The following is a 22,758-nucleotide window of genomic DNA, read 5'->3' as shown; positions in this document are numbered from 1 at the left end:
GGCATCACACCGGCTCCCCCCGCCCATGCCCTTCTGTCCCTGGCACCCTGCTGGGCTACCAGCCCCCACAGCAAACACTGACACCGGACTCACATTAACACGCTCTTCTCACTCTCGTCCACTGCTTCCTGCCCTGGCGAAACCTCAGCTACACCTGGTCTCTCTGTCCTGTCCACCACAACATACAGGCAAACTTAAACAAAGACACAGAAGTGGATTGCAGGGCAAGTTCACAGAACAAGAGCTACCCTGCATGTTCCTCTCCGTCAGTGGTCTCCACAGTGGCCGTGACTGTACTTAGCCCGTTAGGACAGGAGCAGTCCCCTGCCCCCAAGGCGCCCACCGCGCCCAGTTCTCTCTCCCTCGCTGTGGCCCACGCACACGCATCCTGCTAGACTCCGTGCCGAACTCCTGGGCTGTCCCGCTGGAGAGGCCATCTGGACCCGGCCAGAGATCGGCTCCTGTACCCTTCCTTCTCTCCACTCCAGGCACCTGGCAGGCCGATGACAACGTTGTCAGTCGTCGGAATGCACAGCGCCGGCGCCTATCATCTGGCAGCCTGGAGGACCCCGAGGACAGACCCTGTGTGTGGGGTCCTTTGGCCGTCTGAGAGCCCCAGCCCGTGCACCTGGGCTCCCTCCTGCCCCCACCTTCCATCCTGGCCTCACTGGACTGCTGGCCTCCTGGGCGTCCTCAGCGAGACCATGAAGACTCTGCATCCAGATGAAAGCTGGACGTGGAGGTCCACCTGCTCCTGCTCCCAGGCCGGTCTCCTCCATAACCATGACCCTTCCCCTCCCAGAAGGAACTAGAAGCCTCCTCTCTCCTTGTGGGTTGGAGCCTCTCAGTGAACTGCTGCTCATGGGACCCTTTGCAGAGACTCTCTGGAATGTATCCAGAGATAGATAGATTAACCTATCTTAATCTTCAGGTGGAGCCGAGATCCACAGGCTGGTTGTTTCTCATCTTTTTCTCCTTAGGGGGCGTACCAAGAGGACCTGGAGTTTTGGCAGTTTCATTACAAACACCCATCTGGCGTTTTCTTGTCTCTGGAACATCATAAGCAATTTGAACCCTCCACTTTGCGGGGGGGCGGTTTGGGGGATGGCTCCTGTGAGAAGGGAAAGCCGTCTTGCACTCTAAGCCAAGTTCCCCTCAAAAAGCATTAGGAGCTCCTTTCTCAAGGATGAGAAACGGTGGCAACCAAAAAGTTGGTTGAAAAAAAAAAAACAGTTCTTGCTTCTGGTCACAGAGCTAGTGTCCTGGGCCTCGTGTGTCTGTCTGCTTAGGAAGGAGGCCCTGGATCTGAGACTCCCCCAGTTACATGATTACCCTTAGGAAGGTTATTCATGGCCAGGTGCGTTCATGAAGGCCTGGGACGCCATCCTAAGGTGACTTTTCAAAAAACGCATTTTTGGCCCCTTCTGTCTGCCAGGCACTGTGTTGTCAGCTGTGCTATACTCTCACGTTTCATCACCGCACCCCCTCAGGTGGCATTCTTACACGTGTCATTCCTGTCCTCACCCCTTGTGAATAGTTGAAGAAATAGGCAGAGGGAGGGGGTTGAGCTGTGATTCTCAAGTTGGAGCCCGGGAGTCCCAAAGGAGGAGGAGCACGCTGCTGAGCTGGGGCTAGCGGTGATGCGGGAGCCTCCCCGCCCCACGGGTTTGCCTCCCCTGCCTTCCAGATCTGCTGAGCCTGGCGGGGGGGATGGGGGAGTAGTCCTTCCCCAGGCTCTTTAGAGATTCAGAGATACTGTTCAAATCATGTGCCCCCCAGCCCTCCTCAGCCCCGTGTAAGGCACGTAGACAAAAGTCTGAAAACAGCGAGGCCAGGCTGTAAGCTGTTGGGAGTTGCTCCTCCTCTCTCAACACTGGTGTTGCCAGTGGGTTCCACCTAGTTCTTGGACAGATGTGTTGCCCACTGGCTTTGGGGAAAGGTGGTCTTTTAGTGGAGCATGAGATAGGGAAGCAAGGTCACGTACAGCCATTTGTACGAGGCTGAGATGCAGTGGAGCCTTAAGCTCTGCCCATCATGATGGCCTGTCTTCATATTTGGAATTGTTACCCTGAAAGAGTTTTTTCAGGGCCGTTTTCCAACACCCCAAAGAGAGCCTGGTGCCCAGGGAATCCTTTGCACCTTCTGTGTAGCTTCTTTGCACTGTCAGGCCTTGTGGTTATGGCTCAGGTCCTGCCCTGGTTGGGGGAAGGCCTGTTGTCCTGACAGACGTGACATGAACCAAGCCGGAATCGAAGCTTCTGTCCTGAGGCCCCATGTCCCCCTCTCCGAGGTCCTGCCATGGACTCTGCTGCTTCAGGACCCACTCCTGTCCTTTCCCCCAATATTCTTACAGCCCCTTTTGTGTTTGACATCGGAGCAATAACCCCACTTCCTGATTTCCTTGAAGTTTAAGCCCCAGGGAATGGGGAGCTTCCCTTAGCCTGGGGTGGCGGCACACAGCCTCATATTCACAGTGTGGTGTTCCCCGAGATGAAAGAGATGCAGGTAAACAGTAGCCACAGTGGCCAGGAACCCTGAGGGGAAACCATTATCACCCTCTTCTGAGGAGGACCAGCCGGTGTCCTTCCTCGAAGCACATGCTGGGTCCTCCCCCCAGCAAGAGGCTCACAGAGATTCTTCAAGGCCTTGGTTCCATAATCAAGACATGCCTGGGTTAGAAATGGCCCTTTCAGCCCTGTTTCTCAGACCGAGCTTTCCGTATCTCTCTCTCTCTGTCTTCCCCTCCCCCTCTCCCCTCTTTGTTCTTATTTGGCTCTTAGGCAAGCAGAAATACCCCGTCCAAAGGAGCTGGTCTTTAGTCAGCCCGATCAGGGAACAGGGCAGCTGCCAACCCTACTGCCCCAGTCCATCATCTGGAGACAGTCATGTTCTGAGCAACTGACCCGGAGAGAATGGGATGGGGCCTGGCTCTCCACTTGAGGGCACAGACTATCTGGAGGGCTGTGGCTTCTCCCGCCAACGCCCGTCAGAGGTCTGAGCTCTCCCGCGGCGTCCAGGTGGTGTGGTGATCCTGGCCTCACGGGGCCTTTTCCCCTTCCTCACCCAGTTCCACCCACCAGAGTTTATGCCCACGTAAACTCTGGGGCATCTCCTGGGCACAGACCCACACACTTTGAGCCGTCTCACCTTGGGAGAGTTAGTGTCCTGCCCGCCTGATCTCGGCATGCTGGTCGATCACTTCGCTTTAGGACCTGCACACCTGGTGTGTGCAAGTGTGTGTGTGTGCACTGTTTGTGCCATCCGTGTACCCTCTCTCACTCATGGGTACATTCATGGGCACATTACGGTGGGGACGTCAAGGATGCAATATTTATGGATTGCTGCATGATTCTTAAAAACGAATAAAACTGTTTACAAGGGAAGGAGAGCTGTTAATTGTGCCCTTGGCTTATTTGTGAAAGTCTCTTGGACCCGTGCTCAAATATTTTTACTCAAGAGAATCTAGAAGTGGAGGAGTGGGAGAAGGCATGGGGTAGGGAAGGACACGCTCCGGGGCAGGAGATGGACATTGACGTGCCACCCTGTGGGCACAGGCTTCCCACCCCTGCCCTCCTGCTTCTGGGCAGAGGCCTGAGTAAGGAGCCCTCACCCCACCCTCACCCTTAAACTGGAGAACTTCCACCACTTCAGCTCCTCAATAATTGAAGAGCAGGAAAGCCGGTGGGAGGAGGGAGGCCAGGGGAAGAGACGAGGAAACCCCTGGCGTCCCCCCACCCCTAGTCCCTGCCACTTAAAAGTTAGTGACACTAACGTGGCAAATGACCCTGCGAGGAGGATTCGGCGAGTCGTGGCTTCTCTTGAGTTTCGCTCACCGGCTCCGTTTCCTCAGCTATCTGAAAAGGAGGGAGAGCCCCTCCGCAGAAGCCTCTGGAAAGTCAGCTTCCGGGAACCTTGCAGAGTACAGGGGTGGGGAGGGAGCCGCTTACCGGGAAACCCTACCCACCGCGGGGCGTCTGGGATCGGTGCAGCCCGGACCTGAGCGGCAGGTGGCATCGGAGAGTCGGACCTGCGGGCGGGCACCGAGACGACGCTCAGGGTGGGGAGGGTGGGAGAGGGCACAGAAACGTGAGCCCAGAAGAGAGGAAAGGAAGCCCCAAGCACACGGTGCCCGAGCCCGCTCCCAGCCTGGGCCCACGCGGAGCCGCCAACGCCCCGGAGCAGCCGGGACCGGAAGGGAGCGAGGGCAGGAGAGCGGCGGCCGGGGCGAACGGCTCCCCGGCGTGCCCGGGGCCTCGGGCGGGGACCGCGCGCTTCTCCGAGCCCTGCGCGGGGCCCTCGGGCGGGAATGCGCGGAGCCGGGACGCGGTGGCGGGTAGGGGGCTGGGTGGCGCGGGAGAGGGCGGCAGAAGGAGGGAGTTCCAGGAGAGTTAACGCCAGAGAGAGTGGCTAGGGCCCGCGGTCTCCTTGGAAACGTGCTGACCAATAGCAGCAGCGGAAGCTGTTTATAGGGGCGGAGCGTCGCCATGGCAGCAGAAGAAGCCTTTGCAGCGGCTACTTAATGCCGGTCCGGGGGCCACCGGCGCTCAGAGAGGCGCCGTCGGGCAGGGGGGCGACAAGAAGCGCTAGCGGGGCCCTCGAGCTGGGGACAGAGAGCCGCGGGGGGGGTGGGAGGAACTTCTTCCAGAACCTTCTTTTGGCCCGGGCTGCTCTCTGAGCCAGGTAAGGGACTGAGACGGCTGCGGCCGCGGGAAGGGAGGGTGTCGGTGGCAGCCCGCTCTCCCATCCGTCCTCGACGGAAGTGGTGGACCCGGGAATGACATCTGAGTTTGGGGGACACTTACTTCTCGCCCCCCCCGTAACTCCTATCCAGTTTCCTTCCTTCCCCGTTATCCCCCATCCTAATATCTCTTTTCAAAGATCAGACGACCCCCCGTCTCCCGCCCGGTGATACTGCCCTCCTGGGTTCCCTCGCCCCATTTCCACTTGTTGCGGGGGGGTGTGATTTCCCGCTCTTGGGGAGAAGGTGATAGCCTCAGAGGCCCCCACCCTCCTTCCACCCTTGGCTAATAAAGTCTCTTCTAAAACCTCGGAGAGGAAAAGAGAGACGGACCCAGTGGGGGTCGGACCCCCGGGCACAGCTTCTGTTTCCCAGACCTCGGCCAGAAAAGATCCTCGCCAGCAGCGGGGACGAGTTTAGAGGAGCCTCCCCCTCGCACACACTCTCCCCTCGGGGGCAGCGGGGGAAGTGCTCAGCTCCCGCTGTGGTCCTCCCCAGCAGGTACCACATTCATATTCGGAGGAGGCGACCCAGTGGTCGCGGGATGGAAGCGCGCGTTCGGGAGGCCCTGTAACCGGAGCCGCGGGAGTCAGCGGGCTAGAGAGCGCGGCGGGCTCCCCCCCACCCCGGCTCAGCCCGTGGATGTTGACCGCCCCCTCGGAGAGTCCCCGCAGACATGGCGGAGAGCTGGCTACGCCTCTCGGGTGCAGGGGCGGTGGAGGAGGCCGGGCCGGAGGGCGGCCTGGAGGAGCCCGACGCCTTGGATGACAGCTTGACCAGCCTGCAGTGGCTGCAGGAATTCTCCATTCTCAACGCCAAGGCCCCCGCCCTGCCGCCGGGGGGCACCGACCCCCACGGCTACCACCAGGTGCCGGGCTCGGCCGCGCCGGGGTCCCCCCTGGCGGCCGATCCCGCCTGCCTGGGGCAGCCGCACACTCCGGGTAAGCCCACGTCGTCGTGCACGTCGCGGAGCGCGCCCCCGGGGTTGCAGGCCCCGCCCCCCGACGACGTGGACTACGCCACCAACCCGAATGTGAAGCCGCCTTACTCTTACGCCACGCTCATCTGCATGGCCATGCAGGCCAGCAAGGCCACCAAGATCACCCTGTCCGCCATCTACAAGTGGATCACGGACAACTTCTGCTATTTCCGCCACGCTGATCCCACCTGGCAGGTAGGGGAGGCGCGGGTGGCGGCCGCTCCCTCCCCGCTCTCCTCCTCCCTCCCCACGCCAGGGCAGACTGGACTAAGGTCCCCAGGTCCGCAAGCCAAGTAGGCTCGGTGCAGCCAGGGCCCCAGGGGAGGAAGGCCATCGAGGAAGAACCTCTAGGGAGCCTAGTGCTTGGAACTGCCCCTCCTTCAGAGAGGGAGGAGGGAGGATGTTTAAAGAGCTTTAGAAAGGGTGCAGACCCCGAAATTCCTGGGGAAAGCACCTGTCACTCATCCAGTAGACCCAGCCCAGAGACCAGGGCCAGACTGTGTGTGGACATGGTCCCCTAAGAGAGGATGATGGACTAAGGGACACATTTTTGTCCCAAGTCCTAGAATTCCTAGACACCGCCCTGCCGAAGGACACTTGTCAAGGCCAGACTCAGAATCGGATGCTGGAGCATCGCGCCTGCCAGGCTCTGCATCCTGTGTTGTTTCAGTTGGCTGGGGGAGGGCAATGGGGTGTGAAGGCCAGCTGTGTCCCAGTAGGGCTATGGGGTCTTCCTAAAGTAAAGCTGCTGCCCCGGCCCCTCACCCCAACTCCTCCCCCGTTTCCTGCCTGCTGTCCTCCCCCCTCTTCTCAGTCAGCCTCCCTGGGGGGACAATTACCTGAGCCAGGTGCTTTCCACAGGGGCTCTCCCTGCCGCACTGGCTTCGTGTTCCGAGTCTCCGGAACCTGGCACAGAGCAGCCAAGGGGCCCAAGCCTCCGTGTAAACATCCCAGCCTTGCCAGGGGGCACGATCCACCCACCCACCCTGCCTTCTGGGCCCTAGACCCCTGTCCCCCAGCATGGTTTGGACAAGACAATGCACCTAGAAATGAACAAGGCAGGATGGTGATTTGAGGCCAGGCAGACACGAGTCTGCCATCATCAGGATCAGGGGCTACTTAGGGACAGAGGCCCCAGAACGTCCAGACTTTTCCCTGGGGATACCCACAGGGAGCAGGCTGGAGAAGCACAGTCCCAAACTCTTCCACATTTGCGTGGGCCCTGACTCTGGGGCAAGCGCCATTTGTACCCTCAGTGAGAAAGCAGAGGGACCCCCAGCCCCCACCCTCCCCGAAACCTGTGAAGCTCAGGCTGCAGGAAATGGGCCTCAGGAATGAGCACTGTGCTCTAGGCTGGGTAATAATCAACTGAGGCCTCCATAGCCTGGGTGGGAGGAGGGGGCCATGGGGGTGAGGGCCCAGGCCAGCAGCCGGCTCAACAAACAAGCAAAGTCCTCAGATCCCCCCCACACTTCATCCCTACGCGCTCAGAGCACACACCCTCACACCCTGGCTAGCCCAGCTCCCCGCACCCCTGCCTCCACCCACCCACTCCACAAACAGAGAGGGCCAGCCAGGCCCAGGCGGAGGGAGATGGCTGTCCAGGCCCTGGGGGAGCTGAGGCCTTTGGCCCGAGGCCGCAAGCCGTGGGGTAAGGGAGGGAGGGCAGGCCGGGGTGGCACTGCGAGCCACCCTGCGGCTCAGGGCTCGGATGACTGAGCAGGCACATATCCCGGCAACAGGGAACAAAAGCTCCCGACAGCACTCCTGGCTCCCGGTGCCCAGTGGCTGGTGTCCCAGAGCCACTGGTCAGAGCAGTGCGGCCGTCCCTCCTCCCATGTGGGCAGGAGCGCTCGTTGCCCCCCATTGCTGGCCCTTCCCACTCACCCAGCCCACCTCTTTCTCTCCTCTCCCCTGTGCCCAGAATTCCATCCGCCACAACCTGTCCCTGAACAAGTGCTTCATCAAAGTGCCTCGGGAGAAGGACGAGCCGGGCAAGGGGGGCTTCTGGCGCATCGACCCCCAGTACGCCGAGCGGCTGCTGAGCGGGGCCTTCAAGAAGCGGCGGCTGCCCCCGGTGCACATCCACCCGGCCTTTGCCCGCCAGGCCTCGCAGGAGCCCAGCGCCGCCCCGTGGGCCGGGCCGCTGACCGTGAACACCGAGGCCCAGCAGCTGCTGCGGGAGTTCGAGGAGGCCACCGGGGAGGCGGGCTGGGCTGCGGGCGAGGGCAGGCTCGGCCATAAGCGCAAACAGCCGCTGCCCAAACGCGTGGCCAAGGTCCCGCGGGCCCCCAACACCCTGCTGCTGACCCAGGAGGAGCAGGGCGAGCTGGAGCCCCTCAAAGGCAACTTTGACTGGGAGGCCATCTTCGAGGCCGGCACTCTGGGCGGCGAGCTGGGCGCGCTGGAGGCCCTGGAGCTGAGCCCGCCGCTGAGCCCTGCCTCGCATGGGGACGTGGACCTCACCGTCCACGGCCGCCACATCGACTGCCCCGCTACCTGGGGGCCTCCTGGGGAGCAGGCTGCCGACAGCCTGGACTTCGACGAGACCTTCCTGGCCACGTCCTTCCTGCAGCACCCCTGGGACGAAAGCGGCAGTGGCTGCCTGCCCCCGGAGCCCCTCTTCGAGGCCGGGGACGCCACCCTGGCCGCCGACCTGCAGGACTGGGCCAGTGTGGGCGCCTTCTTGTAAGAGGCCGGGCCCCGCCCCACCTCCGGACAGTGGCCAAGTCAGGGCCCAGACTGCCCCCCAGCACAGGCCCCTGGACACCCTACCGCCCAGGCAGGGGCTGGGCCAGGTCTCCTGAGGCTGGCCCCATGAGGCCGCACAGCCCCCAGCCCGGGCTGCCCTCAGATTCCGGCCCAGGAGGCTGAGAACAGGGGAGGGGGGGGTGCCCAGGTCCAGAACTGCTGCCTCCCCAGCACCGCCCCCCCCCCCATACACACAGTGTTTCATTGATCCTCCTCTCGCCAGCCCCGGGACGGGGACGGGCTCAGGGCCCTGCACTGTGGGGGCTGCACCTGGAGGGGCCCTGGCCCAGCTGGGGAGCGACAGTACAGGGCCCGCCCCAGGGCACCTCAGCTTCGACGCCTCTCCCTCTCCCGCTGTCCTCCCCAGGTCTCTATCTAGAGAAAGGTCCCAGGTACAACAAATGCTAATTAGGTGACAGCAAATTAACCCCCTGGAGGCCTCTCCGGGCAAAGCCTCCCTGGGGCTGGGGGAGGGCGGGGGAGGGGTGGGGCTGGAGCGGGGAGGGGGCAGAGGGGCAGAGACAGAATGAGGTCGGGGAGCCTGGTGGGCAAGGAGGTTTTGTAAGGCCTCTGGGGGTCTTCTCCTGGCCCCATCCCTAGAGGTGGGAAGGGAGTGTAAATCCCTAATCTTTCAGCCGGACCTGAGGCAGAGCGCAGCGGGAGTTGGGGTGCTGGGGGGTTGGGGGCAGGGGCATCTGAGCTGCAGTGGGGAGGACAGACAGACTAACGTAGTGAGTATAGCGATAGGCTTAACGGGGAGAGGTGCAGAGCTTGCTAGAACCTCTGGGACCAGGAAGGCTGGGATCGCCGGCATCCCTGCCTGTACTTGCTGGGGGGGGGCGTGTCTCACTCTACCCGGAGCCCTTCCGTCTGAGTCCCACATCCACCCTCCTGCCCTGTGGGGCAATTTAACCTTTTTCATGGAAAGTTATTTACAATAAAAAAATTTTTAAAAATAAAATGTTTAAAAATCTGAAAATGGACCAGCTTGCAACTTGAGGGCCAGTTTGGGAGGAGGGGGTCTTTCTCTTCACCGCCGGAGGGGGAATGGCTGGGAGGAAGATGGGGGGCACCGAAGGCCTCAAGAGTGTCCCCTGATGAACTCCCATGACTTCGGTGTCCCCAGGGAGAAAGGGGCTGAAAGGCAGCCCCCAGCGGTCCCCTCCAGCCTGGGGCCTCAACACCTCCATCTGCACAATGGGGAGAATGGCACCCTCAGCCCCGGAAGCGGGCGACGAAGAAGACACAGCCCCCTCCCTGGTCCTGGGGACTCACGAGGGCCGAGCACGCCCAGGGCTCAGCTCACGTGTCCCTGACCGCCAGGGCCTGCCCGGGCTCGCCTGCCTGAGTCTTCGGTCCCGGCCCGGGCCTGTCTCCAGCACCACCCTCCCTCGGTCCTCTCCCGGAGGGACAGGGTGTGAGGCCAGAGGGCCCCAACCTGGCGCGTGCTCACCAAGCCTGGCGCCTTCCCTCCGGGGCCCAGGGCGGGCTGGAGGAGGAGGAGGAGGAGAAAACCACCAGGGAAGTCAAGGTGCCCAGACCGTGCTTCCCCACTCGCTCACACCAGCTGGTGCACTCGGTGAGGGACCTGCCTACCAGAGTCCTGAGGGGGAAACCGAGGCACAGGAAATGTGGGGGGGGGTGACACGCAGCAGCACCTTTCCCTCCCATCACGCCAGCTTTGTCTGGAGCCCACCTCTCCACCCAGCCCCCTCCCACACACAGGGCACAAACGGGCCCTGTCTCCACAATCCTGCCCAGCCTCCACGGACCTTTTCTCCCGAAGCCGCTTTCTTTCCCTTCTCTCAAGTCTGGCGCTCGGCCAACCTGGCATTCCCAGTGCTAACTTGCTGCTTTCATTTGCTAATTATTCCAAATATTTCAGGAGAAGCGCGCACACTGCAGGGCCCGCCAGCGAGGTTGGGGCCTTACTGAGCCCAAAGCCAGGCCACCCCCGCCCCACAGCAGGCTGAGGAGGTCTGCCCTCCACTGAGACTCTCTTCGCCCCCCCCAAGCGACTCCTCCCTCCCTCTCCCCACCACCCACCAGCTTCCTCTCCACAGTCCCCAGTAGAGGCCTTCGGCCCCCCAGGGTCAGCCCTGGCCAAAGGGGGTACACCCTGGATTGACAGGTGGGGTGGGGCCCGGGCATGAGCATTTTTAAGGGTCCCCAGATACTTCCGACGTGTAGCGAAAGCGGGAGGCGGCTCTGAAGGGGCTGGGCCCCTGGGCTTCACACACACACACACACACACACACACACACACACACACACACACACACTCTTCAACCCGCAGCATCAGGGAGTGGGGAGAAAGCATGCACCTGCAGCTTACCCCTCCGATCCATCCCTGCCCTGGCCCTTGGCTGGGTGGTTTTTTTGTTTTGTTTTGTTTTGTTTGTTTGTTTGTTCTGTTTTTTTTTTTAAGATTTTATTTATTTATTCATGAGAGACAGAGGGAGAGAGAGAGAGGGAGAAGCAGAGGGAGAAGCAGGCTCCCAAGGAGCAGGGAGCCCGATGCGGGACTCGATCCCAGGACCTTGGGATCACGACCTGAGCCAAAGGCAGACGCTTAACCATCTGAGCCACCCAGGCGCCCTGGCTGGGTGGTTTTTTTTAACAAAGGTGTTCATTTACCTATTTTTTTAATTTATAAATTAGGTGTAATCCCAATCTAAATAGATTTCACATCATTTTCCAGTAAGTTGCAGACCTGACGCCCCTTAGCACTAAATACTTGAGCGCCTACTTCCTTAGAACAAGGACACTCCCCCGTAAGCCTAGCACCACCGCGGAGCCGGGACACTGACGCAGACGGGTGATGCCTCTAACCGCAGGTCCCTGTTCAGGTTTTGCAGACAGCTCCGCCCCCAGCCTCCCACGTCGTACTCAGTGGTCCGTTCTCTTTGTGGCTTTGCACCCGTGACCCAAGCTCTCCAAGCAGGCTCCTCATGTCTCTGATCCCCACCTTTGAGGTGAGAAGCCCCTGAAACCACTTCATGCTTGAGTGTGGGGACAGGGCCTTCCCAAAGCAAAGAGCCAGCCTTCTGTCTCCAAACATGCCACCTTTTCCGCCCTCCTCCCCCAAGGTGTCCCACAGCAGGGAATGTGATGGGGGATGGGTAGGAGCTCAGACCTTGGGAGCCCTCCACTCCCTGCCTCCGCACATCCTGTTCCACAGGACAGGCCACACACACACACACACACACACACACACACACACACACACACACACACACACTCACTCACTCACTCCAGTGACTCTCGGTGTCTGGAGAATCCCGGGATTCCCCAAGCCCAACTCTCCCTGCTGCTGACCTGGAGCAAACAGGCCAGGCCCCCTGCAGAGCTGAGGGTGGGGCTGGCTCTCCACCCCACCCCCACCCCAGCACCCACACTTGCAGAAAGGGGTGAGCTCTGGAGGGCTGGCAGGAAGGAAGGTGAGGGTTGGGGGAGAGGTGGGCAGGAGTCAGGCGCACTTCCATCCGGGACTGAGGCTCAAAGGTAAACAGGTGTATTTGGACTCCTGGCAGGGGGCAGTGGGCTGGCCGCAGGGGCAGGCCTGGGCCTGTCGGGGGTGGGGATGTGGCGGGGAGGCCTGCATTAACAATGGGGTGGCCGACTGGCCCCAGGTCCTGCTGACACAGTCTTGTGTGATGAGGAGGAAAACACAGGTAACAAGGGAGCGGAGGATCCTGGGAGAGGGGAGGGGACTTTGTGAGGCCACCCATGCTGCGGGTGCCCAGGTGCCCAAACATTTGTATGGCAGCCCTGGGGGAGGGGGAGTCACCTTCCTCCCGAGGCACAGGTGTCTGTCTCAGTCTGTGGCTTCCAGGTCAGGTCGGACACCATAGGGTCAGAGCCACCATAGAGGTGCTGGGGCCTGAACTTGCCCTGTGTGTCAGGAGCAGGCAGGGACCAGCTGGAGGGCACTGCCCCCCAGAAGCCAACCAGCCTGAGTGGCAGGGCGGGGCGAGGCAGGTGCACGTTAACCAGGGGGAGCAACAGGGCCAGAGGTCTCTCTGCTGCCCCCACCCCCTCACCCGACTCCTAGCCCAGCCCATCACCCTGCCTGAGGCTGTTGTGAGTCCAGACCCTCTTTCCCTTTGAAGGAAGCTGAGCTCCCCCAAAAGCAAGAGCTCCAGGAAGTAGGGAGGGCAGGCTTCATGCCTACACCTGCGCCCCGCCCAGGCCCCCTGGGGGCCTCTGAAGGACTGCCCAGGCCCTCCCCGCCGCCGCTGTTTGCCCAGGGAATGGAGGTGAGGCCCAGAGGCTGCCCAGTCTTCTCTGCTCCTGGCCCAGCCACCACCGCTCTGTTAGCCGCCCTGTTCCCACCCGGGCCCCCCTGCCCCCATTCATGCCTCACTCTGGGCACTGAGCCCGTGTCTTCACCCCAGAGGGCATCCCGGTTCCCTTGAACTTGCTTACAGTGAGCTCTTGCCCTGCGATGCGGGGGTAGGAGGGTGGGACGGAGTGGCACCCGGGCCCGCCTCAGTGTTCAGCCTCTGAACCCTCGAGTCTAGGCCCCTGGGGGCAGATGACCTGCGTGTCTTGCTTATCCCTACATTCACAGGATCAAAGACAGTGGCCCGCTTCTTAAGTATTGAATGAATGAATGCATGAATGCATGAATGCATGAACAAGCCGGCTAGGTGGGTGGATAGGAAGTAGAAAAACATCCAAGTAGCCTTGGCAAGATGCCGCTGCGGACAATGAACACGAAGGGGATCTCTGGCAGCGGCGGCGGCGGCAGCGGCGGCGGCGGCTGGGGTTGAGAAGGTTCTGGAAGCCCCCAGGGTGGGGGGGGCAGTGAAAGCACTCCAGCCAAGGGGATCTTTGAGAAAAGCCCCAGGCCACCCTGTTCAGGAAACAAGTTAAGAGGCCCCTTTGCTGACCCTGTGGGTTGGACTGGGGTAATAAAAGGGGCAACGGGGTCCTGAATGCCAGTGAGGCCGAGTGGGACGGGTAGCAGCTGTGAGCCAGGGGAGGGGGGAGAGGGCACGCTTGTAGGAGGAAGGAGCGGAGGGAAGCAGAAGAGGCCCAGCCTTCCTCCTCCTCATCCGCCTCAACCCCTCCCCCACCAGGGGGCCTGAGAGGCAGGGCCGGTGTGGACAAACTGGTGTGGCCCTCAGGGCTCCCCCACATATTTCCTTACCCCACCCAAACCCACAGTGTGGGCAAACGGGCCAGCTACGAGGTCAGCAGGACGGAGCAGGGCCCAGCTCCGCTGTCCCAGCCGTCCCTGTGCACCAGGAGGGGGCCCCGGGGCCGCTGAGCCTGACGCCCCTGGAGCCGGGCTCCTCCGGGTCTAATGGAGGCCAGGAGCTCTGTGAGGAGGCTGCGAGTCCCCAGAGCCTGGTGTTTGGCTAAAGATTAACCCTGGCCTGCTGGGAACTGCCTGGGAGGCTGGCCCAGGAGCAGACACTGTCCCACAAGGCCAGGCAAGGCCGGTTTCGGAGAGAGGGGCTGGGGGTATCGGAGGTGCAAGAGGGCGGACCTCGCAGAGGGCCAGGGCTCAACCCCCATCCACGTTGGTTCCCTGGGTCTCTCTAGGCTCCCTACTTCCTGTGTGGGTTGATTGGGAGGGAAGGACATTGAGGGTCTCCCAGCCCCGGAAGGGATCCCCACGGGAGGGTGGGGGGATCACCAACTAGGTCCGACAACCTCCATGCAGAAAGAAAGGGGCCACGAAGAGAGAGCAATCTCCAGCCTGACCCCCTACCCAAACTTCAGCTCCTCTGGCCCGGGAAGCTTTTGTCTGAAGGAAGAGTCTGGGAGGAAATCAGATTGGGGCGCTGGCGGGGGGCAGCGGGGGGGGGGGGGCGGGTGCCGGAGGCAGGAGTTCTGAGTTTACTCCCAGAAGCAAGATAGAGATTTCCTCAGGGCTTGAGGCATCTGTCAGGGGAGGAATTTTGTTCTCAGAGCTTTGCTCAATACAGTATGGTTCCTCTTCTCAGCTGACGCTCCTGACACCCTCCTGCCTCACCCGGGAGCCTCTCGAGCACCCCTTACCTGTGCCACGGGCACCTCAAACTCTCCGTACCCCCAGCCTGACGGCCCACCTTCCCTGACAGCTTCCTCCCTGCGGCATTCCTCACTCAGCCACCTCACCTGTTGCCGGAACTCCTGGCGTGGTCTTTTCATCCTCGTATGCTCTCCATCTGGTAGCCAGTGGATCTTTCTTTTTAAATAAATTTCAATTTTTTTTTTTACCATAATGATATATGTACTTGTATTTTAAAAATCAGTTTTATTTTTTTAAAGATTTTATTTTTAAGTCATCTCTACCCCCAACACGGAGCTCAGACTCACAACCCTGAGATCGAGAGCTGCATGCTGTATGGACCGAGCCAGCAGGGCACCCCTTAAAAAATCGGACTTATTACCAGGGCACCTGCCCGGCTCAGTCAGAAGAACACGCAACTCTCCATCTCCAGGTTGTGAGTTCAAGCCCCACAGTAGGCATGGAGCCAATACTTTAAAAAGTATTTTTAGGGGCACCTGGGTGGCTCAGTCAGTTAAGCGTCTGCCTTCAGCTCAGGTCATGGTCCCAGGGTCCTGGGATCGAGCCCCGCATCAGGCTTCCTGCTCGGCGGGAGGCCTGCTTCTCCCTCTCCCACTCCCCCTGCTTGTGTTCCCTCTCTTGCTGTGTCTCTCTCTGTCAAATAAATAAAATCTTTTTTTTAAAAAAAGTAGTTTTGGGGCGCCTGGGTGGCTCAGTCGGTTAAGCGACTGCCTTCGGCTCAGGTCATGATCCTGGAGTCCCGGGATCAAGTCCCGCATCGGGCTCCCTGCTCGGCAGGGAGTGTGCTTCTCCCTCTGACCCTCTTCTCTCTCGTGCTATCTCTCATTCTCTCTCAAGTAAATAAATGAAATCTTTAAAAAAAAGTATTTTTAAAGATTTGGATATATCAATTATATCTCAATTGAAAAAAAATAAAAGACTTATTATGTAAAAACAACAAAAATTCTCCTGTCCTTCAAGCAAATCCCCAGAAGTAACCATGACCACTTTTTTTTTTTTTAAAGATTTTATTTGTTTATTTATTTGAGAGAGAGCACGGGAGGTGGGGAGGGGCAGAGGGAGAAGGAGAAGCAGACCCCCCCACCGCCGAACAGGGAGCCCGAAGTGGGGCTCGATCCCAGGACCCTGGGACCATGACCTGAGCTGAAGGCAGACGCTTAACTGACTGAGCCACCCAGGCGCCCTTGTGACCACTTTTTTTTTTTAAGATTTTATTTATTTATTTATTTATTTATTTATTTATTTATTTATTTGCGGGAGAGAATGCGCAGGAGTGGGAGGGAGGGCAGAGGGAGAAGCAGACTCCCTGCTAAGCAGGGAGCCTGATGTGGGACTGGATCCCAGGACCCCGGGATCATGACCTGAGCCGAAGGCAGATGCTTAATTGACTGAGCCACCCAGGCGCACCTACTGTGACCATTTTCAACTCTTTCGGTTGTTCAGATATTCCTTGCCGTATTTCCAATTCCTACTGCCAGCGCTGGATTTTCAGTTTATCTGCACTTCATGCTCTGGCTTCCTGCCATAGAAGATGAAGATGGAGTTGTCTCCAACCTCCTGCTGGGTGAGGTTTTTGGTTAAGCAGCCAGGGATCTGATGTGACCATGTCCCGCATACTGCTCACTGCTGAGCTGGCTAGTGTCCTGTGAATGTGTCTTTTTCATGTAGGACGCAGGAGGTCACACGTGCCCTGTTTCTTGTCATTTACCTGGTTTTCTGCGTACTTATGGCTAATTACTCACAAATGTTCCAGAAGGGCTTACAAATCCTTATCAATCCTATTCTCTGCAAATACCTTTTAAAATAATCCATGAATACCCATGTTAGAAAACTGAAAAAGATACAGAAGGATCTTCAGGGAAACATGAAAAGCTAATGTCCCTTCTGTCCTGACCCCAAGTCACCCAGCTCTCCTAGGAGGCAAGCACACTTACTAGTTTCCTGTGTGACTTCCAGGGCTATTTTACAAACATACAAGCATAAAATATCAATATTGAATTCCAAGTGCAACAGAGAATCTCAGTCATACTTTTTTTTAAGATTTTATTTGTTTATTTGACAGAGAGAGAGAGATAGCGAGAGCAGGAACACAAGCAGGGCGAGTGGGAGAGGGAGAAGCAGGCTTCCCGCAGAGCAGGGAGCCCGGTGCGGGGCTCGATCCCAGGACTCTGGGATCATGACCTGAGCCGAAGGCGGACGCTTAACCGACTGAGCCGCCCAGGCGCCCCTCTCTCTTTTTTTTTTAAAGATTTTATTGGGGCGCCTGGGTGGCTCAGATGGTTAAGCGACTGTCTTCGGCTCAGGTCATGATCCTGGAGTCCCAGGATCGAGCCCCGCATCGAGCCCCGCATCGAGTCCCAGGATCGAGCCCCGCATCGAGCCCCGCATCGAGCCCCGCATCGAGCCCCGCATCGAGCCCCGCATCGAGCCCCGCATCGGGCTCCCTGCTCCGCGGGGAGTCTGCTTCTCCCTCTGACACTCCCCCCTCTCATGCTCTCTCTCTTTCATTCCCTCTCTCAAATAAATAAATAAAATTAAAAAAGAATTAAAAAAAGATTTTATTTATTTATTTGGCAGAGAGACACAGCGAGAGAGGGAACACAAGCAGGGGGAGTGGGAGAGGGAGAAGCAGGCTCCCCGCAGAGCAGGGAGCCCGACGTGGGGCTCGATCCGAGGACCCCGGGATCATCACTCGAGCCGAAGGCAGGCGCTTAAGGACTGAGCCACCCAGGCGCGACTCTTTTTTTTTTTTTTTTTTTTTGCAGGCATCCCTCCCAGAAACTGTGTCCCCCCTCAGCTGCAATCAAGCTTATCCTAGGACTTCTCTTTGCTCCTCTCTCATGCTGGATTCTCTGTTTCTACTTCTACACTTTGTTTGATGTATTTCCAGAAACTCCTGGAAAGGGTGCACAGGAGGTGCACTTTTTGAGGTCTTGAATGTCTAAGCGTATCTTTAGCCAATTCTCCTATCTGATCGCCAGTTGGGCTGGCTATAAAGTCACCCTCAGAAACAAGAAGCCAAGGTCATTGCTGCTGCTGGGAAATCTGCTACCCCCTTCCCCCCACTGCCCCCCCACCCCCGCCCGGGATCGTATACTTTGGCATTTGATATGTTTTCCTCTTTAGGAAGTGTTTAAGGTCTCTGCTTTATCCCTGATATGCTGAAAGTCCGTGATGGTGGCCCTCCGTGTGAGCCTTTTCTTCATTCCCTGCGATGCGCCACGCAGTGGGACCTTTTAATCTGGGACAATGTCTCAAAGTCTTTATGTGATCCTTTCTCTCCCTTCATTTTTTCTCAGTCGACTGTTTTCAGATGTTAAACATTAAATTGTACTGTCCGTTCTCTCCTACTTTCTATGCCTTTATCTTTTTGTTTTACTTTCCGGGAAATTGCCTCATGCCCTTTTTTGAGTCAGCCCCTACTGGCTCCTTCACCCTCCAAGCAACAACCACTAATTCCATTTCTATCGCCCTGCATCAGTTTTGCCTATTTTAGAATTTCATATAAACGATATCAAACAGTTTGTACTTTGTGTTTGTCTTCTTTCACTCAGCGTAGTAGTATTATTATTTTTAAAGATTGTATTTATTTGACAGAGTAAGAGAGAGCACAGGCAGGGGAGAGGCAGAGGGAGAGGGAGAAGCAGACTCCCCCCTGAGCAGAGGGATCATGCCCTGAGCCGAAGGCAGCCACTTAACCACCTGAACCACCCAGGTGCCCGTCAGCGTATTATTTTTGAAATTTATGTTGTCGCATGCATCACTGGTTTGTTCCTTTTTACGGCAGAGCAGTATTCCATCAGATGGCTCCCGTGGTTTGTTTATCCAGTACGGGGCCTTGTGAATACAGCTGCTATGAACATTCTTGGACAAGGCTTTTGTGGTATAGCTTTTTTTTCTTTTTTTCATCTCCTTTCACTTGGATGGGGCTCAGGAAGAGAAGACAAACACACGTGATCCACCTGCCTGCCGTGCTTGACTGGTCTATCCTGAGTTGATTTTTTTTTTTTTAAGATTTATTTATTTATTTTAGAGAGAGAGCGAGCATGAGCAGGAGCAGGGGCAGAGGGAAGGAATCTCAAGCAGACACCCCACTGAGCATGGAACCTGATACGGGGCTGGATCTCACAACCCTGAGATGACGACCTGAGACCTGAGCAGAAACCAAGAGTTGGATGTTTAACCGACTGTACCACCTAGGTGCCCCTATCCTGAGCTGATTCTTAAGAGTAGGTCTGGGTAGGGGTGCCTGAGTGGCAGACCTAGTCTTCAAGACTGGTCTGAGGGATCTGCAGGCCCAGAATCCTGGGGTGGGGGGTGGTGGCTGGAGGGCGAGGCTGGTCTGTTTGCCCTCTCTGTGGGAGGCTGGGGGCAGCTGGAATGGTCCTCAGTCATAGAGGCATGCGCCTTTAGTCTTAGGAGCCTTCTAGTGTCACCTACAGGTGAGGAAACTGGGGCACACAGAGAGGAACAGGTCTGAGGATATCAGCACAGATAAGGTTGGCTTTTCTTGGGCTAAGGGACCCAACTGGACATTTGCCACCTGTCCATTCGCTGCGCCCCTGGCATGCCCCTTTATTTCAGCACGTGGGCAGTGTGCGTGCCTCTCCTGCTGGATGGGGAGCCCCAGGAGCGCAGAGGCCATGCCAGGTTCTCCACAGAGTGTAGCTGGATGGATGGAGGGGGCGGGCAGAGCGTGCCCCAACTTATCAGCAGAGCTAGATCCCGCAGCCAGGGCTCTGAGCTGGGAAGACAGTGGGGAACCGGGAGAAGAGAGCTCGGGTCTGTCCTCCCTGCCCTCAGGAACTCCAGGCCTCAACTCCCAGCCGAGCCCTCCTCCTTGGCCTTATTAACAAGCCCGTGCTGAAGATGTAACTGTGTGTGGTGTCTGGCAGGTCACGTGCACTGAGAAACAGGTACACCGTTCACTGGCTTCTCTCTGCTCATTCATTCATGCACGCATTCATTCAACGGATCCAGACAGAGGGGAAGACCCTTCCATGAGTGTGGGGGACACGCACAAACAGAGACCAAATGCTCAGAGCAAGAACAAGTGGGCCCCAAGAGTGCCTTTGGGAACCCCAAGGCAGGATCATCTCATTCAGTCCCCTGCCTCAGGGCAGCTACCGTGTCAGGGAAGGAGACCTCCTGGTTTCCCACCAAAGAGGAAGGATCCATGAGTCCTCAGCATCAGGGATTGACCTCACCCTCAGCCAGCTCCAGGTAGGAATCCCCGTGGCCCCTCCACCCTGGCTAACAGCTGCAGAGTCCCCTCTGTGCTCCACCACCCGAACCAGGCCACTTTCTCTCAGTGCTGTCTCCTGAATCGACTCCAGTTTTTGTCCAGATCAGTGCGCTGGCCTGCTCACTTGTGTCCCTGCCTCAGGCCACCCCGCAGAAGCTCCTCACCAAATAACAATCCACCCTTAGCTGATTTTGGTCCCCAAGGCCACCCTCCTTCCCCTCCCAACCAAACTCAGCTCTCCTCTCTGGACATCCCTTCCCAGCTTCCCAGCTGCTGTAAGGCTAGCCCCTCTTCCGGGGGTCCCTCTTCTCAACGTCAAACTCCAGGCCACACACCTGTGCCTCCCCAGGCCTCCCTGATCTGCCCGGGTGGCTGCGAGGCTGCTTCCCCAGCCTGTATCCCACAGGCTTGCAGTGCACCCTAAATTCCCAAACGTTTCCAAGAGGGCAATCTTCTTATCTACGAACTTAGCCAGCAGGAGGGGTGGGACGCACCCTGCGCAGGCTCTCAGCCCCCTGAGGCAGGCCTTCCTCTCTTCTGCTGCCTATAGTAGGTTCTCGGTCAGCGCAGTTAATGCACAAGTAACTGAACCTGCCCCCTCCGTCCAGAAAGATCCACCCTGCTTAGAGGGAGGGCACGTGTGGGGGTACTTCCGGGCCCCTGCCCCAGCTAGAGGGAGGCCGCGGACCTTCTCTCCATTGGGGTCTCTGCTCTGCAGAGCCCGGGGGCGTCCGGGGAGGCGCCGGAAATTGCTGAGTCACGTTCGGGGCATTGGGCCCCCGGGGAGCCCGGCTTTCCGGGAGCCGGGCTGCGGGAGCGCGCGGGCCGCCCGGGGCTTTGGGGCTGCGACGGCGCGCCTCGGGGTGGGTGGGTGCAGGGGGTGCAGCCGCATCCGGGGTGTGGGGGAGTACAGGGAGCGGGGAGCGCGCGCACGGGCCGCCCGGGGTGGGTGGCGGTGCAGGAGGCGGGGGCGCACCCGGGGGGTCGCCCAGCACCCCCGCCGAGGGTAGCCCGGCCGCCGGCGTCCTCGGTTGCCAGGAGCCGCGGGACCGAAATGCGGCGGGTGCCGGCGGCTGACGTCACCGCGCCCGCTGGCCCGGACCCCCCTCCGCGATCTCCCCCCCCCCCCGCCAGCGGCCGCCCGGGCCACCGGCTTCTGCCCCCACCCCCATGCGCTCCCGCGCGTTCCTCATTTGCTGGTTTCGTCTCCACGTTGCTCTCTTCAGCGGCCCCCCTCGCCCCCACCCCTCTCCCACCCACCCACCTGCCTTTGGCCGCTCTCTTCCTTTCCTTGCACCCCCTGGACATTCTCGCAGGTTCCAGCCCCCGGGCGCCGCGGAGAGGTCCGTGGGTGTCGGGCGCCCCCTCGCGGCCCCCTGCGCCCGGCCTCGGGCGGGGGAGGAGATCGGGCCCTCACCCCCCAGCTCCCCTACCCGCCGGGTGCTGGGGTGCAACTCCTGGGTGGGCGTGGGTCGCGCGCCCCCAGCGGCCCCCGCGCTCGCAGGGTTCTGGAAAGCTGAAGGCCGCGTCCTCAGAAAGGGATCCTGAGACTGAAGATGTCCCAGGGAGAGCAGGCTGGGGAAGGGGCAGATGTTGCTCCAAGCAGAGAGAGAGAGGGAAGGCCTGTCTCTTCCATTTCTTCACGGGTCTTTCTGTGGAGCCTGCTGGGAAGTCTGTGGTCTGACATGAAGGGGAGGGAAAAGGGGTGTGAGAGAGAGTTGTGGCCGGGGCAGAAATGGGGAATTGAGTCAGGAGTGAAGGGACAGGGAGTGGCCGGCTGACCCTGGAGGCTCTGGAGCCAAGAGGAATCATCTGGCCTTTGGGGACTGGCCTCCCCAGGTGGCTTCCTGCCAGGCCTTCACCCTGGGATCAGAAGCCAATCCGTGCCTTCTCCAAGCCGGGTTGACTGGGAGCTAGAGTTTGAAAAGCTAATAGGAAATTTCCCTCAAGTGTTTGTTGTCCAGAGCCACACAGTGGAGAGCCTCTTGCCTGGTGGCCAGTGTCAGAGCCAGTGGCCTGTGACCAGGGCTCTCCGGTGTCCTGGAGGCAAAAGTTCCCTGGGCCAAGGGACAACACAGGGGCTGTGGCATGTGTAGGGCTGGCAGCAGGGGAATAGCTGGGTGCTTCTTTGACCCACTCTCCCACTGTGGGATCTAAAAGGCCCCTGGCCAAACAGACTTCTTCGGGGCCTCGTCAGTAACCCTGGCGGTTAGGGCCTCCAGGTATCATCTAGCCAGGATGTGGGACTGTGGTTGTGGCCCTGCGGTGTCCAGCTGGTCCCAGGAAGGTCATTCCCATGTTTCTGTGTGAGCCAGCCTGTAACATCTTGAGAGACAAAATGGAGGGTCTGCTTTCCAGGCCTGGGTCTGGTACCTTCTAGATACTTCTGGCTCTTCTAGACACGAGGTTTTCCCTTCCCTAAGGGCAGTGACACCACTTCTCGCCCATACACACACAGGTTGTTGTGAGGACTCCAGGAGTAACCATTATGAAGGCTCAGTATGGTGCTAGGTACTCATGGCACTCATGCCACAGGCCTACTTTCTGGCCTGTAAATGTGGGAAATGTCACTCACATGTCCCCTTAGCCCGCACCTTGCCGCTCCTGCTCCTTAACCCATCCAACGTTTGGCACTCACTACCTGGTTGACTTCATCAACCTTTCTTTGATCTTATTTTTTTTTAAAGGTTTTATTTATTTACTTGAGAGAGAGAGAGAGCATGAGTGAGCGAGCAGAAGCAGGGGGAGCAGCAGAGGGAGAGGGAGAAGCAGATGCCCCGCTGAGCAGGGAGCCCGACGCGGGGCTCGATCCCAGGACCCTGAGATCATGACCTGAGCTGAAGGCAGACGCTCAACCGACTGAGCCACCCAGGCGTCCCTAGGACAGATTTCTAAGCAGTGGTAGCTGCAGACACCTATGTGGTTCCTAATAGACCCCATTTACAGCTAGAAATGCCAGTGAAGATCTGGGGTGGGCACTGCTAAACATTGCTTGAGCACCTACTGTATGCCAGGCCCTT

At 58.9% G+C, this 22,758-nt stretch overlaps 4 protein-coding genes across 9 annotated transcripts in view; 2 read left to right on the top strand and 2 right to left on the bottom strand.

The window, feature by feature from the left end:
- The window catches only part of RNF157 (ring finger protein 157), a 78,112-nt gene extending 74,729 nt beyond the window's left edge, over window positions 1-3,383 (top strand). For 2 of the 5 annotated variants that reach the window (XM_027625092.2, XM_027625087.2), the window contains exon 19: window positions 489-3,383. In XM_027625092.2, the coding sequence (XP_027480893.1) occupies window positions 489-610 (122 nt within the window). In that variant the 3' untranslated portion in view covers window positions 611-3,383. The other 3 variants (XM_027625088.1, XM_027625090.1, XM_027625089.1) reach the window with 2 other exon arrangements.
- LOC113939299 (60S ribosomal protein L35a-like) overlaps window positions 1-22,758 on the bottom strand; it is a 426,207-nt gene that overhangs the window by 275,088 nt on the left and 128,361 nt on the right. The window lies entirely within an intron of this gene.
- LOC113939292 (atherin-like) lies at window positions 3,793-4,520 on the bottom strand. The gene is made up of 2 exons (XM_027625126.1): window positions 3,948-4,520; window positions 3,793-3,854 (listed from the first exon to the last, which is right to left on the bottom strand). Exons 1-2 carry the CDS (start codon window positions 4,484-4,486, stop codon window positions 3,851-3,853), a joined length of 543 nt encoding a protein of 180 aa, XP_027480927.1. The 5' UTR covers window positions 4,487-4,520; the 3' UTR covers window positions 3,793-3,850.
- Window positions 4,378-9,428, top strand: FOXJ1 (forkhead box J1). Of its 2 annotated transcripts, none has more exons than XM_027625111.2 (3): window positions 4,378-4,680; window positions 5,240-5,912; window positions 7,642-9,428. In XM_027625111.2, exons 2-3 carry the CDS (start codon window positions 5,415-5,417, stop codon window positions 8,407-8,409), a joined length of 1,266 nt encoding a protein of 421 aa, XP_027480912.1. In that variant the 5' UTR covers window positions 4,378-4,680; window positions 5,240-5,414; the 3' UTR covers window positions 8,410-9,428. The 2 variants fall into 2 exon arrangements, with proteins under 2 accessions (XP_027480912.1, XP_027480911.1); XM_027625110.2 differs by having other exon boundaries at window positions 5,237-5,912.

The sequence above is a fragment of the Zalophus californianus genome, chromosome 16, assembly GCF_009762305.2.
Source record: "Zalophus californianus isolate mZalCal1 chromosome 16, mZalCal1.pri.v2, whole genome shotgun sequence".
NCBI lineage: Eukaryota > Metazoa > Chordata > Mammalia > Carnivora > Otariidae > Zalophus > Zalophus californianus.
This window is presented reverse-complemented; position numbering and strand designations above follow the sequence as displayed.